This window comes from Lissotriton vulgaris, chromosome 11 (genome assembly GCF_964263255.1).
Source record: "Lissotriton vulgaris chromosome 11, aLisVul1.2, whole genome shotgun sequence".
Taxonomy (NCBI): domain Eukaryota; kingdom Metazoa; phylum Chordata; class Amphibia; order Caudata; family Salamandridae; genus Lissotriton; species Lissotriton vulgaris.
The window spans coordinates 1040218987-1040234751 of NC_141699.1; the positions used below are offsets into that span (position 1 = coordinate 1040218987).

General features: G+C 45.9%; 1 protein-coding gene across 3 annotated transcripts in view; it reads right to left on the bottom strand.

Annotated features, from left to right (window-relative positions):
* Window positions 1-5825: 5825 nt before the first annotated feature.
* Window positions 5826-15765, bottom strand: part of LOC147684032 (fetuin-B-like) — a 168754-nt gene continuing 158814 nt past the window's right edge. For all 3 annotated transcript variants that reach the window (XM_086944373.1, XM_086944374.1, XM_086944372.1), the window contains one exon: window positions 5826-6515. In XM_086944373.1, coding sequence (XP_086800499.1) covers window positions 5976-6515 — 540 coding nt within the window. In that variant the 3' untranslated portion in view covers window positions 5826-5975. The remainder of the gene's footprint in view (window positions 6516-15765) is intronic.

Here is a 15765-nt window from a genome sequence, read left to right on the forward strand (position 1 = left end):
ATTGCATAATGTACTAGCAGCTACGGATAATCTGAAGGCGAGGATGCAATTGAAAAACTGGCGGGGAATTGGCGGGGAATTGGGGCTCGGGGACGGGCCCTAGCGAACATGGGCAGGACACTCATGGACATAATACAATCTGCATGCAGCCTGTTAGACATCAAATAGTGCATTCTTAAAAGGCAGAAAACGCATGTTTTGTACAATTCATCAGCAGTCATAGATTAAACTTGTGGTTGTTAGTGATAGAGTGATGGTCTTATGTGATAAAACCCGATATGAATATGTCTCTTATAGTCTGCATAATCTAGACTATTATTGATGTATGTGATGTGAATGAAAAAAAATTCTAACAGGCTGCATGCAGATTGTATTATTTGGTATCTGACAAACTTTAGTTTGAACAATGTTGGCGGTTACCAAGTCATATCACTATTCCTAAGGACAGAGGCTCTTTGTAGACATTCCCCCAGTCGATTAACACTACGGCCTTTGTAGACACTCCCTTCCTCACGCAGTACGCGTTAGACGAGCCCGGCTCCTTGAGCTCTATCTGATTTCTGATTGGCCATTTGGAGACGAGCCCCCAACCAGACAAGTACTCAGCGGCTGCACCGCGAGTCTTCCAGTTTCAAGCCCAGAACCCCAGAGGTCGGACCATAGACGGCACGCTAAAGTAAGTTGTTCTCTCGATAACCCAGCGATCGGCCTCGTAAGGCCTTCACTCTGAATCGTGCATTCTACCGGGATTATGATCCTTAACCATTAGCCTATAACTTTTACGCAACCTTTTTGGTTTTAACAAATTTAACATCAGACGAGGCAATCCGGATATATATTGTGTCTGCGCAATATGGCAAATCCGTTATAGCTCCTTAATCTATTTTGCACTACTACCCAGCGCTTTAGAGCGCAATGTACTCACAGACTCTCTGTGAAAATTTTGACAGTAAGTTGTTCCATTTGCATTAACACATCCAGCGCTTTACAGCGCATTGTTCTCTGAGATAATTCTGACAGTGAGTTGTCCTGTTTATGAACACACCACAGTTAATCATCCGTGTGGTTCTTCATTTTTTAATATTTTTCCCACACAGCGCGTGCAAGAACTGAGAACAGCAGGACGTATGCCTGAAGAAACTTAGCAATTCTTGTAAGGAACAGTCTCCAAGTAAGTTCCCCATTAGCCATGAGTGTTCCGCACCTAGCAGCTTGGTCTAGCTATGACTGAACCCCAGTCTCCATTATTATTTCCTCAACAGATTTTCTTGGAGCACTACTCGGCCCATCCATTGACGGCACAAATTTCTACCGTCCTTTGATGTATGTAATTCTTTATTTACCCTATACCTATAAAACTGAGTACACTCACCGTTTTATACAAGGTAATTTATGTCCTTCATAATATTTTTATAGGCTCTCATTTCACACAGTCCTGATGAAGACCCCAACATGAGGCAGCAATTACCCTTTCAGCGTATTTCGGGGGTCGAAACGTAGACTACGCCACTCAAGCACATCATAGGACATAAAGAAATTTATTAATTTAAACCTATGTTTGATGCATCTTTGGAACCTTGTACATATTGATTGTAAAGGCATCTTGATTTTAACGTGATGTTCCTAACAAGTCACACCACCTTTACCCGGTCCCTCACAACCTGCACACTTTCCCTTCCCTTCCTTTTGAGAGCACATTGAAATGTAATGATTATACAATTGCATTCAAATATTTCTGTGTTTTTCACTATATCTGATACAAGCTAACGCTCGCAAAAATACTATTGCGTCAATATGGACTATGCATTGATAAATGCATAAAAACGTTCACTTGGTTTGATTTGTATATACTAATGTGATTTTACATATGGTAAATGACTTTGCGGTGAGTGCTAGATTGATGTGATAGACACTTGTTACAGCACATGAGTCATATTTGAACCAGGACCATTGTTTCTTGTATAAAATACATGTAGCGCTGCTTCAAGAGACACACATGAACAGAACAGAGGCACAAGCATTACATCGCAGATGGCGCGGGCAGCTTTATGCCACTGTTATTCTTCATACGCGCGCGGCGCACTGGTGTGGGTTCGTCCTGGGACCCCTTGGAAGGTCACGGATACACATATAGACCCCAAGGGTAGATTCGTAGCAGCGCAGGGCAGATTAGATGGGCAGCAAGTGGTATTGACCTCCCTTTACTCACCCAACACTGACCAGGGCGGGCGCCTCTCGTTGACAATGGCGACCTGGCATGCAGTCCCTTGGATACTGGGGGGGCAACTATAACTGTGTATTGGACACGTCACTAGACCGCTCTTTCCCACCACCACCAGGTGCGCCAACGCACGGAGCCATGAAGGCACTGAATGGATGGGCTGCACAATGGGACCTACATGACGCGTGGCGATCGCACAACCCTGCAACAAGAGTATATTCTTATTACTCGGGTGCACATAACCTACACGTGCGCCTGGACAGATTCATGGTAGCTGCAGAACTTCTCCCAATTGTCACAGACACAAGGTACATGGGACGCACGCACTCAGACCACAACCCACACTTCTTAACCATAGCCTGGGAGCGCCCACACCCGCCCTTCCCCACGTGGCGACTCCAACCGGCGCTACTACTAGACGCGGCTTTTCGAGACTCCCTCCTCACACAAACTGCCCAATACTTTGAAGAGAATACTGGCACAGCATCCTCTCTCCAGGGGGAATGGGATGCCTTTAAAGTTGTGATACGGGGCCATTGCTTGGGAACACAGGGACACATGAGGCGTCAACTGGAGGGCGACTTAACGCGACTGGAGGCTGACCTGCTTAATCAAGAACGGGAAGCGGTAAATGGAACTGACGACCCGCTAATGGAGACACCTGCGGAACATATGCGCCTCCTAGAGAGACTGCGGAACATCAACTACGCTGCACACTCAGCACGAACGCATCACCTAAGCGACAGGCCCGGCAAACTGCTAGCTTGGTTGATTTCGCAAGAAGACCGAGCGGCTCCAGTAGCGGCGTTGCATGTTGACGGGAAGGGACTGGTATACTCACAACGCCAAATCCATGAGGCGTTCACATCTCACTATGATGTCCTTTATCTTTCCCGGCTACGCGACCCCCGCCCTGACGCACTGGAAATCTCCTCTAGATGCCGCAACTCACTGTGGCGCAACAGGACGATCTGGGCGCTTTGTTAACAACGGAGGACCTACGAGAGGCTGTTTTTAACCTATCTAACGGCAAATCCCCTGGCCCGGATGGCCTACCGGCCGAATTTTATAACGCTGGCTCAGACATTCTCATTCCAGAACTTCTGAAAATTTACACTGCAGCTGCGGAAGACTCCTCCCTCCCACCTACTCTAAACGAAGCCAATCTGATCTCCATCCCTAAACCTGGCAGAGATGCCACACGAGTAGGCTCTTATCACCCCCTAGCCCTTCTGAATACAGATTATAAGATACTGGCCTCCACACTAGCACGAAGGCTGGCCCCTCTGGTTCCCCAACTGGTGCACCATGACCAGAATGGCTTTGTGCCAGCGCGCCACACCTCATCCAACATCCGCTGACTGTTCCGGATACAGGAATATGCGATCCAGCGTTGCCCGTGAGCGGGGTGCCTGGTTCTGGACCTTGAGAAGGCATTCAACTCGGTTGAGTGGCCATATCTGACGGCTGTGATGGAGAAGTACCGCTTGGGTGATGGCTATGAGAACATGGTCAAATTGCTATACTGTGGACCCACAGTCCGAGTCCGCACCGGTCAATTACTATCTGATGCCATCCGTGTGCGAAGGGGTACCAGACAAGGTTGCCCCCTGTCACCCCTGCTGTTTTCGTTAGCCATGGAACCACTGGCCGCGATCCTTAGGGACCGGGGACAGGAATCCCGATGGCCAATGGACTACATGTAATCTCGCTGTACGCAGACGACCTGCTACTATATGTCAAAGACCTGACTGCAGTACCGGAATCCCTTACGGACATTTTCCAAACCTTCGAATGCATGTCGGGGCTGCGGGTCAATTGGTCTAAATCGGGGGATTATTCTTTTAGTCCAGACATGCCTGAAAGCGACATTCACATCGGTGGGGAGAGGCTACAGTGAAATGCCAGAAACCGGTCCCCGGTAGCTTGTCTCCTTTCTGGTGAAGAATTGGCTTGGTAGTTTAGTCTGCCCTGTTCCCATGATGCACTGGGCCAGGGACAGACTGATTTGCATATAGCCAGGTTCTGAGCTGGGATGGGGCAGTGAGATAAATAACGGTGATGGATCAAGCCCTGATCTTTGGACTGGGTAAGAGTGGTCTGTTTAACTCAGACACTCTGTTCATCACCACCCCCTTTTTGTAAATCGTTTTTGGCCACTATAGGTGTGGCAGGGTATACTCAGACATGAGTCCCTTTCTCACTGCTCCATCAGGATTCAAGCAAGCCGGGCCGAAGAAGGCTGAAATGCCAGAAACCGGTCCCCGGTAGCTTGTCTCCTTTCTGGTGAAGAATTGGCTTGGTAGTTTAGTCTGCCCTGTTCCCATGATGCACTGGTCCAGGGACAGACTGATTTGCATATAGCCAGGTTCTGAGCTGGGATGGAGCAGTGAGATAAATAACGGTGATGGATCAAGCCCTGATCTTTGGACTGGGTAAGAGTGGTCTGTTTAACTCAGACACTCTGTTCATCACCACCCCCTTTTTGTATACAGTGGTATCCCACCACGTTTCGGTATCTGGGAATACATATTTACCGGGCCCCAGCAGACATCGTAGTGGGAAACTTGCTACGGGCGATTGCCTCCATCCCGCGCCCAAGTTGGTTTCTGGAAGACCCTACCTCTGAATGTGCCTAGCCGGGTGGCGCTGACCAAGATGATTGTCCTGCCAAGACTCCTATATTACTTCGCCAACATCCTGACATATGTGCCTACCAAAGTATTTCGGGAACTGGAGACCATGAGCTGTAGCCTAATCTGGAATGCAGGCCGACCCCAAGTGGCGCTGACCAAACTACACATGACTACTGAATCGGGAGGCCTAGCGGTCCCCAACATGGAACTATACTATTTAGCAGCGCGAATGCAATGGGTATCAGGATGGCTCTGTGGCAAGAATCTGGGGGACACTGCCTCGGACACAACTATCTGCACCCAGACACAAATGCAAACACTCTTTCACCCCATGACTCGCACCCCCTGTCCCTCGCAATTACATCTGGCGGTGGCACAGCGATGTTTTCTGCGCTGCTTGCGGCTCACTCGCGCCACGAAGCCCTATGCACCGATACTCCCGCTCTTAGGCACTCCTGGAACGGCAGGGACACTGACGGAGGCCCAATTGACTAGCTGGACAAGCGCAGGGGTGGAAACGCTGGGTGATCTCTACGCAGATGGCGCACTGCTCTCTTTTGTGGATCTCGCCACCAGCACGGATCTCCCTGCCGGGCAGTTTTTACTACATGCATCCCTTACACACTTCTTTCCTAGCCAGTATGTTAGCTGGGTTGACTGAAGGTGACTTGTTCAAATCCCAGAAGAGCAATTTTGCCATTTGCCTTTAGGAAATTAATTAAGACAAAACCTTGGACTTTGGTGAGAATTGTGCCTGTTATTTGTGCACCGAAAAGTAGTTCCTTTTGTGGAGAGCATTACATTGGTATCACATTTAATAATGTTATTGGCTGAAACCCAATCCTAGCATATCTGCTTTATCTCACAAATACATAGATGGAAGTGCCAGCAGGAGTCACGAATAACCAAATGCACAACTGAAAGGAAATGACATAGGAATATAATTACAACAAAAAATGAAACCAATAGAAGGTGTTATTTTTCATTTATTGCGTTTGACCACCCAGTTCTGACAAAAATAGCAAGACCCAGTAATCTCTTTATGCTACTGGGAAAGAGTATTCATTAACAGGGAATTAACATGATATGTTAATTTCATTTGTTACATCCACATTCATTTAAGGTTTTGGGAACAAGGATGAAATGAGGGGAAACTTGTGCCCTGAGGGGCATCCTGCTGAATCTGAAGGGTGAAGGGGAAATGGCTGTGGTTCTGGATCCTGAAATGGACCAATACCACCAGAGACAATAGGGTGTTTTGGCTCAACAGCCTCTTGGCCTGAGGAAGATCCAGGGTGAACTATGGGATGTGAGGGGACAGGATTGCTTGGGGAGGGAAACACATCCGTCTCATTGATCATATGATAGTACTCCACAGAACCAATAGGTCCTCTGGGAGTTGAAGGGATCAGGTTTCGCCCCTTGTGTTCTGGCGATGAGCCTTCATCGGGTTTTTTGGCAGGGTGATTCTGAGGTTCACCAGAGATAGATCCGTGTCCATGGTTCTCCTCATGCTTTTCCTTATGGTAGTCTTTGATGCCTTCTGGAAGATTGATAATTTTTCCGCTTGGATCATATCGGTGTTTATAAAATATCTGAACCTTTCCAGGATCTTTACTGTGGTGCTCATGGTGTCTGAAACGTGGAAGACTGAGTTTCTGTAACAGTAGGAAACACAAAAAAATGAAAAATTAGAGATTCTTCTATATAGTGATGACATACTTGCCAATTTTAATATGATTCTCAGTATTACTTTTTACCTTGCTACACACTTCTATAAATTCTAACCTCCAGGCTTATGGGCACTGCACAAACTAAATCAAAAATACAATCTCTTAATCCAATTGACAAGAATTCCTGTTTTTCATTTTGAAAGGTGAAGCCTTGTTTTAAATTTAAATGTGGGTTTTAATGTATAGACGCCATTTTGTTTGCAAGGTTAAAACTTTTTCCTATTTGCTTTTCCTGCTTCGCAATAGAAATTATTTCTATGATTATTATTTGGTATACAAAAAATCAAATGTCATAACACTTGATCAAACATGTTGTTTGGTAAAAATGGAATTCACAAAAAAATAGAACCCATCTAACCATTGAATGGACTAGCCAAAGAAGGAAATGGTGACCCACCCACCCTTTACTTTTTCATGTAGACAAGTTTTTCTTCTCGCTTCAATTTTTTTAAAGTAGTCCATTAACCACCAAATAGCCTAATTGTAATTCTATATGAATTTTGTTTATAAACACATTAATTTAAACTGCTAAATATTTATTTTCTGTGTTTCTGATCTGCGAGTTAGACGTGTCCCTAGTTTTTCCGTCATGCTGAAATTAAAAAATATATTTTGGGTCTCTAAAGTGAGGTGGCGAAGTGAGCTAAAGAATGATAATGGATTCAACCCAGATCTGTGACTGGGGTGAGTGTCTGAAAAGTTTCAGCGCTCCGTCTATCCTCTCAACTCGATTCAAGCTAACCTGGCTGATGAAGGGTGTCACCCAGAAACCGGTCCCAGGATGCTTGTTTCCGGTTCAGGGAAGTTTTAGCTTGGCAGTTCGGGCTGGACTGTTCCCATGAGGCACAGGGTCAAGACTGATTTGCACATAGCTGGGTCTCAACTGAGGTGGCGAAGTGAGCTAAAGAATGATATTGGATTCAACCCAAATCTGTGACTGGGGGTGAGTGTCTGAAATGTTCCAGCACTCCGTCCATCATCTCCTTGTGTTTGCTTTGTTTGCTACAAGTTGGCATGGTATGACCAGACGCGGGTCCCTTGCTCACTTTACCACTGGATTCAAGCTAGCCTGGCTGATGAAGGGTGTCACCCAGAAACCGGTCCCAGGGTGCTTGTTTCTGGTTCAGGGAAGTCCTGGCTTGGCAGTTCGGGCTGGACTGTTCTCATGAGGCACAGGTTCAAGACTGATTTACATATAGCTGGGTCTGAACTGAGGTGGCGAAGTGAGCTAAAGAATGATAATGGATTCAACCCAGATCTGTGAGTGGGGGTGAGTGTCTGAAAAGTGTCAGCTCTCCGTCCATCGTCTCCTTGTGTTTGCTTTGGTCTGAATGCTAGCGCCATAATTGGCTGCTATCTCCTTCTACAGCCCAGAGTTGTGGAGCCGCGGAACGGCCGGGAACCAGTGACCGGCTGGCAAATATCAGCATTAAGGCTTGATGGAGTCCAAGTATGCCAGGTAGTAGGGGCCGACAAGACCAAGTACTTTCCGAGGGAGCGTGTGCTGAAGTGACTCTGTGGGGTGAGCCACTATTTCTTACTGTTGCTGAGGCACTTTTTCTACTTGGGGTCTCTGCTGCCCTCCTGCTACCTCTCAGCTGTTCCCCAACCAGTGAGCGCAAATGTGTATGAAACACCCTTTAAAGCTGACAACTTTGGTTTTAAGTCTCCAAAGAGGATGGTTTTCCTTCCTTCCCTCCTCCTTCGGGGTCCAGAATTGTGAAGCTGCCTTGCTTTGTCATTCAATTCTCAAAATCCTCACCCGCAATCCCCAAAAGGCAACAGGACGATACCTGTCATGGGTTACCTCGGGATTAGTGTCCACTGCTTGGTGGTTGAGCCCTGCGCCACGGAAGTAGCCCATCCAGGTTTGTGTGCGGTTTGTGGGAAAATTGTTCCTACGTCCAGTATTGTTAAAATATGGGATTGGGTCACGGATGCAAGCAATTGAGCTCCTCATGGACATGCAGTTCCTCTATATAGCAATAGCAGTGGCGAAGTATATCCAGGCGGTTAAAAGTTTACTCATGGAATAGGAAATGGAGGAGTTGTCTGTGTACTGCAAAGAGAAGTTGTAAATACGGTAATTTTAAGTGGTTTAAATAGAAAATTAAAAAGTCTACATTATATAGGTGTTTTAGATTGTGTCCATAAATTGAGTATGTATTTGTTTTAACAAAACGAAGTGCAATTTTAGGATAATTAAGTTAACTGTTGAACGGAGAAAATGAATTTGTAATAATCCATTGTAGTTTAATATTGTTTTTTTACAATGTTAAAGGTTGTGTTTTAATGTTATGCTGTTTAATGCACGACGGTCAAAATAAACCTATCTCTTGAACTTGAATTCTAGCTTAGCAGCTGAAAAATTGACGCAACCAAATGAAGCAATTGATAAACAACTTGATTTGATTACTTTTTAGATAAAATGCTTTGCACAAACGGGACAGTCTCTCAGGGAGGAGATGAATCCTCGAAAAAAGAAAGAAAGCAAATCTCACACTGAAGAAAGTACCTAGGCACCAGGACTAAACCCCACTTAAAGACCTGCGAGTATGGATGTACATCGTTACAACGCATGCCTTTACGACGCAACTTTTACAACGCAAGTCGTTACAACGACTTGCGTTGGGGGGCGCTGGATGGTGAATAGTTTAATTTACAATTCCAACTCCATCCCTGTGGATAGTAGGGAAGGTGTTGGATAGTAAATTAAAACTATTCCCTATCCTAGAGCGCCCCCCAGCGCAAGTCGTTGTAATGACTTGCGTTGTAATGGTTGCGTTGTAAAGGTACTTCGTTGTGAAAGTTGCATTGTAAACGCTGTTCCCCGCATGCAGAGCAAATCCTCTACCTCTCTCCAGTAAAAAGTACTTCCCCTTTTAAAACAGTACTGTGTCTATGTCTTCAACAGCACATATTTTACATTTTCATTAGCTTTTCTTTGATTTCCTGCAGCAGCCTAAAGAAGATGTATATGATTTAAAACCTTGGCCTTCTCAGTCAATAGGGTCCCACAGAGCGTTCACTCTCCGGAGCTTCTAAAGAAAGACAGCAAGAAGAGTGCTGGAACCAGTTCACTTCACGCAATGTTGAGAAAGGAGGACAACCCCCTTGTGAATAAAGCAGAGTTTGAAGTCTGATACCTGGCTTCGCTTATTCCAGACTCTAGATGCTACATCAAAAGTTCCTGAATTCCAATCCAATTAATCTATACTACTATTATAAAGAGAGAACTTGCACCTTTTGGCCAGGTAAACTCGGGAACCACAGCGCCAATCTACACACCCGATACATCTATGAAAATGACAGGGTGTGTAGATGGACATAGGCTATATAAAGTTTTAAAAAAAAGTAAATTAAAAAAATTAAGTTTGTAAACAAAGTAGTCCCCTGAAAGTAGCGCCGGCCGGGACCTAGCGCTGGCCGCTACACGACGTGCGTGATGACGAAGGCTCTGTTTTCATATACAAGTGATTTTTTTTCCTGTAAATGTAATACTGAAAGGACTGCGAGACTCAAATGTGCTGTTTCATTCCTCCCCGTACACGGCCAGAATCCTTCTTCCTCCAGTCTGCTTTAATATCCAGCCGACGCGACGTGCTGAACATGTATAGTTGGCGCATTTCCAGGTTTCCTTTGGAAATATTAAACTATACAGATTTCTTTCAAGAAATGCTGTTAACGGTAAAGCAGAGAGCTCTGCTCTGAGCCTGTGAAAGGGAGAGAGCACCGGAGAGCACATGACCACTTCCAGTACAAGGCTGCAATGTAAGTACTTTTTTTTCAGCAATAATGCACGCAGAGCCCGTTATCAACATACCAGTGCACAGAGAACGCTCGCTCTCCATTTCGCTGAAAGCAATGCTTGATGGAATACGAATATTAACGTAGCATTGGCAGCTAACACTATTAGCCCCTAACTGAAAATACATTAAAATGGCAAAATACTTTTTTGAAGAACTTTTCCGTTAAAATAAGGGTGCTTGCCTGCAAGAGTTATGTAATAAAGCGCAAGCAAGGGGGCATATCCCTATAAGGACAATCATGTCGAATTGGATTCCACATATAAAGTAAAATCGGAAAATAAATCTACCCACTGTGTTTGTGTGGGTGGGCGTCAGAATTACGGCGAGCAATGGCGCCACAAACCAAAACAAGGAGCAGAAAAACACAGAGAATGCCCATTCCAAACCTTCACCACGGTAATTAAAATCACAAAGACAAATCTCTGATCTCTGATTGGTGACGTGTGCTGGTGCGCGTGAAGTCTAATTCGGCGGGGAAACGTCCCTTATGCTGAGTGGATAGTGGCTTTTGTGAAGTGAATGGAATGGGAGGAACAACAAATGGACAGTAAATGTTAACTGTTTCCATCCCATGAAGTGACAAATACAGAAAAAGGTAATGCTTAAGACACACATTTTGGAGCAATTTAACAGAGTTCGAGTATCGCCCCCGTATTAAGTTTAGCTTAATCAAGTGATGTACAACACATGGCCATGAATCTTTTGCAAATCGCAACAATCACACAAATATATCGTCACACAATTATATAATTCATATAATTTTGTTACATTAACAAGAGGAAAACAATCGATAAAGCAATACAAAATAACGTGTGTTCTTCATTAGACCACTTCATATTCCGAATCATAAATAAGTAAATCTATACTACTAGTATGAAGGGAGAACTTGCACCTTTTGGCCAGGTAAACTCAGGAACCACAGCGCCAATCTACACACCCGATACATCTATGAAAATGTCAGGGTGTGTAGATGGACATAGGCTATATAAATAAAAAAAAAAGTAAATTAAAAAAATTAAGTTTTAAAACCAAGTAGTCTCCTGAAAGTAGCGCCGGCCGGTACCTAGCGCTGGCCGCGACGTGCGTGATGACGACGAGGAGGAGGAGCGGCGGACATGGAGCTGCGGTGAGGTGAGGAGCGCGGGCGCGTCATGGCAAAGAGGAGCGGAACGGCAGCTCAGGTAAAGTAAAGCTTGAAATCAGGGCGAGAGTGGGAGGGAGTCAGGGCGGAAGGGAGTCAGGGCGGGAGGGGAGCGGGTGTGCACAGAGGTACAGGCGGGAGGAGTGGGGGCGGGAGGGAGTCGGGATGGGAGGGAGTCGGGAGGGGGTCGGGACCGGAGGGGGTCGGGCGGGAGCGGGTGTACTGCCCCCAGCCCCTTTCTGCCCCAGGCAACGCTGGGGCGGGCTGCTAGTTTGATATACAAATAGCTTTACTGGAATCATAGCTCAATTTACAGCCGTTATTGATTCCCGTTTTGAGAAGATGCACTCAACGATAAAAAGGATCTGTGGCTAATATACAAAATAATAAACAGAACCAGTTTTGTACCTACAGTCCTAATATTAAAAAGCTGCAGAAATAAAAACCATCAAGGCGCATTTCCCCCCTAATAGAGATAACAAGCTTTCTAAATCTTCTCCAGCCACAGAGACTAAGGAATTGCCCCAACAAATAGCTATACAACTGATTCCCTCTGTGGCACAACTCTAAATTAAGCATTGTATCGTAGCCGTAGAGTAGAAAAATCAGGGTGCCTCTGACATGAATAGTTGTGAAAAGCCCAAACCTGCTGAGCCTATATTTGATACCAACACTTTACTGTCACTTGAACCAATACATTCTCTTAATAAGAGCTCAATACTAAATTCCACCACGGAACCAGCTGTCACATCAAGCAGGAAACAAAAGAAAATAAAATAAAAAAAGAGAGAAAAACAAAAAGGCAAGGAAATTAATAGAAACAACTGCAAGCTTTTTTCTGCTATTCAAGTGACCAAGAAGATCTTTTACTAATATAGACCATCTAAACGATACAACTCTCCCTACTGATAGAGAGCATTAGAATTCTTAGTGCTTGCCTCACACGTTTCAACAAGATCAACCACAAATTGACTCGTCCCCCTTCCATGATTCAAACGGAGTTCATCTCCACTCCATCGCATCTCTGCAAATTCAAGTGAAGGAGAACACCAATCAGTATACGCCCAAGCATAGAAAAATCAATATTGTCCCCTCATTCTCCAGTTAAGACCCGAAGCACCACAGGCGAGCACTCAGTGGCAGTCCCAAACCTCCAGGAACTACTGCAAAAAACAACCATGCTGCAAAATATTTGTCACACCAGTTCTGCCCAGACTTTTGTGTATAGTGATCTACACCTAAAACAACCAATTTTTTCTGCAAAGAAGCCTTCAGTATGAACAATGCTAAAATGAGCACTCCGCAAATGATTTGTCACACCATCTCTGCCCAGGCTCTTGTTGATAGGGACTCACTTCTCTGAAAATAAACCTTCTGTGAATATTGGCTCTTCTCAAAAGCCTTTAGTCAAAGAGGGGTTTTGAAGGAAAAAATCACAACTTTATTCCAATCTCATTACAAATCGCGTGGTAACAGTGATATTCTGAATAGATCTAATATCTTGAAACTATCGACTTCACAGGAAGATTTATTGGTTGGCAGATGTGGGGGCACCGATCGTACAGCTGGGGTTCCCGGGTGTCCAGCGATTGCACGGCCCAGCTAGTGGGCCTGATTGGCCCTCATGGCAGTCCACCAGGAACTCTGTGGCACCCCCACACGAAACACCATTGAGAAACCAGCTTCGGCTCTAGTGGCAGACTTCATTAACCCCTTCCATGCTCATGACGAGCTCAGCTCGTCATGAGGCACAGTGGAGCTGTGCTGATGACGAGCTGGGCTCGTCATGACACCAGCAAAATGGCAATTTCCAGCACAGGGGAAAAATAACCACAGTAGCGATGTGGTTAAAAGCACAGACCCGGAAAGATAAACATAAGAGTTATGGTGAAAACCCAAGATAGAGATGCAGCTGCAAACCAAAAAGATGGATAAATATGCAGTTCCCAGACAACAGGTTGAGGGAACTGGACAGTCTGAAGAGCCGGTAGGGTCCCCGGAGCCCTCTATGGCGGACCTCAAGGTCTTCCTTGAGCCGAATATTGATGCAGTCATGATTGATGTGGGGCTCCTGTGTGCAGGTTTTCAAAAGATGTCAGACAAGGTGTGGACCATGAAGTCCCACATCCACGATCTCCAGACAACCTACAAGTCCCTAAAGGAACAAGTTTGTACATTAACAAAGCAACAGGAACAAAGCAAGAAATGAAGACCAGGAGGGGAGGGCCAGGCAAAATAACGTGTGCATGGTGGGAGTCTGGAGGGCGCAGAGGCCTTCAGTGTGGACTTTTTTGTGGTGGACTTGATAACTACCCACCTTCATCCTAATTGCAGCTCAAAATTATTTTTGGTTGAGAGGGTGCACAGGGCCCCGGTACCACTGCCAAAGCAATAAGCCCCCCCCCCCAGTATCACCATAGTCAGGATTTTCAACCACTGAAACAGGGACGCAATCCTGCAAGCAGTTCAATCACAAAGGGTCCTGAAGTACGAGAATGCCACGGTGCACTTCTTTCCGTACTTTACTTTGCAAGTCAAAAGGCAACAACACAGTTTTGACAAAGTTAAGAAGGTGTTTCATGAAAAAGAGCTAAAGTAAATGATGTTATTTCTGGGCAAGTTAGGATCCTCGCTGAAGGGAAATCCAGTTTCTTTCACTCACGGGCAGGGGCATGGGATGGGCTGGAGGGATGGCCAACACCGGAGCAGCAGAGACCACAGGGACCTGGAAAAAAAACCCTCTCAGAGCAATCAAGGCGGAGGCTACCCGAGATTAGACAACAGCCGACGAGCTGAAGAGGCAGATCCAGAAGTGACTTAACTGATTGGCACATAATGACTTATAGCCTGATGCTCCGCTTGGTTGGTAAGGCCTGCTGAGATGGGGGAAAAGAGGTACTGTGAACTTCTTGACCAGGGGCATATTGACAGTGACATTATGGAGTACAACTGTGTCATTTGGGAACGTACAGTCAATAGGCTGACCGCGATACAGTCACTGGCCCCCTCTGAGACGAGTAGGATGTTTCCATGGCCCCACAAGGCTCTAGTGGGTGGCTCTGAGATCTTCTCTGATCACTAAGGGTCTGCAAATGATATTAGGTGGGCAGAGAGGCGAACCCCTTGGCATGCTTAAATTATACTTGAGGATAACAGGCGCTCTGTAAATTGGGGAGGTGGGTAGTTTCAGACCCACAGTGCAGGGTAGCGGGGAGGGGGGGGGAGTTCAGGGAATGGGTATGTTTAGAATTGTCTTGTTCGTAGTTGCGGCAAGCTCAGCAAACCAGCGGGGGATAAGTGGGCCAGGGGGAGGATAGCCGTACAATGGGGGAGGTGAATTGGTAGGCACCAGTGACACCGACCAAACCAACACAATATGGAAGTACGCAATCACTCAGAACTAAAAATCATGTCCTAGAACGTCAAAGATCTGGGCTCCAGAATATAGTGCACTCTGGTGCTGCAATATAAAAAATGACAGGTCCCCGACCTAGTACTCCTACAGGAAACTCACCTGAAGGGTAAACACTGTGGAGCACTGGATAGATGGGGATACACCCTGGAGGCACATATGGGCTACACTTCAGGGTCAGGGGGAACAAGTATCTTGCTAAGGACTGCAACATCATATACACCTGGCCAAACCTGGTATGACCCCCTGGATAGGTACGCACTCTAAACGGGTCTGTGGGAGGGATACATTAGTAACCTGGGATATGTGTCTGCACCCCTGGGATACAGGTTGAAACGGTCTTGCCACTTAGGGCTTCACTTTTGGATATGCCAATGAGCTCCCTGATCCTAGGTGTTGACATTAATGATGTGATGTCTGTGATACAAGATAGACGGCCAGGAAAGGAAGAGACTAGGGGTGAGACCCCCCTCAAATCCTTTTCAGACTCCATGGGGTTGGTGGACTCATGTGGGCCACAACACAGGACTGAGTGTCAATGCACCCACCTCTCAGCTAGACATGTCAGTCTATTTCAGTTAGATTACATAGTCACTCACTGTTATGGGGTGAGCCATTTTCAGGACACTCGAGAGCGTGAGGTATATCCTACCACTCCCCAGTAATTACCTCTTACAGGACTGGCCAGGGAGGCAGCTCTGCTGCCCCGAATAGCAGTGTGGCACTTAAAAGATAGGTAGATACAAGACCAGATAGTGAAGGGCACTGAACATTAATTCCAACACAATGATGGATCGGTGGATTCGCCTTGCA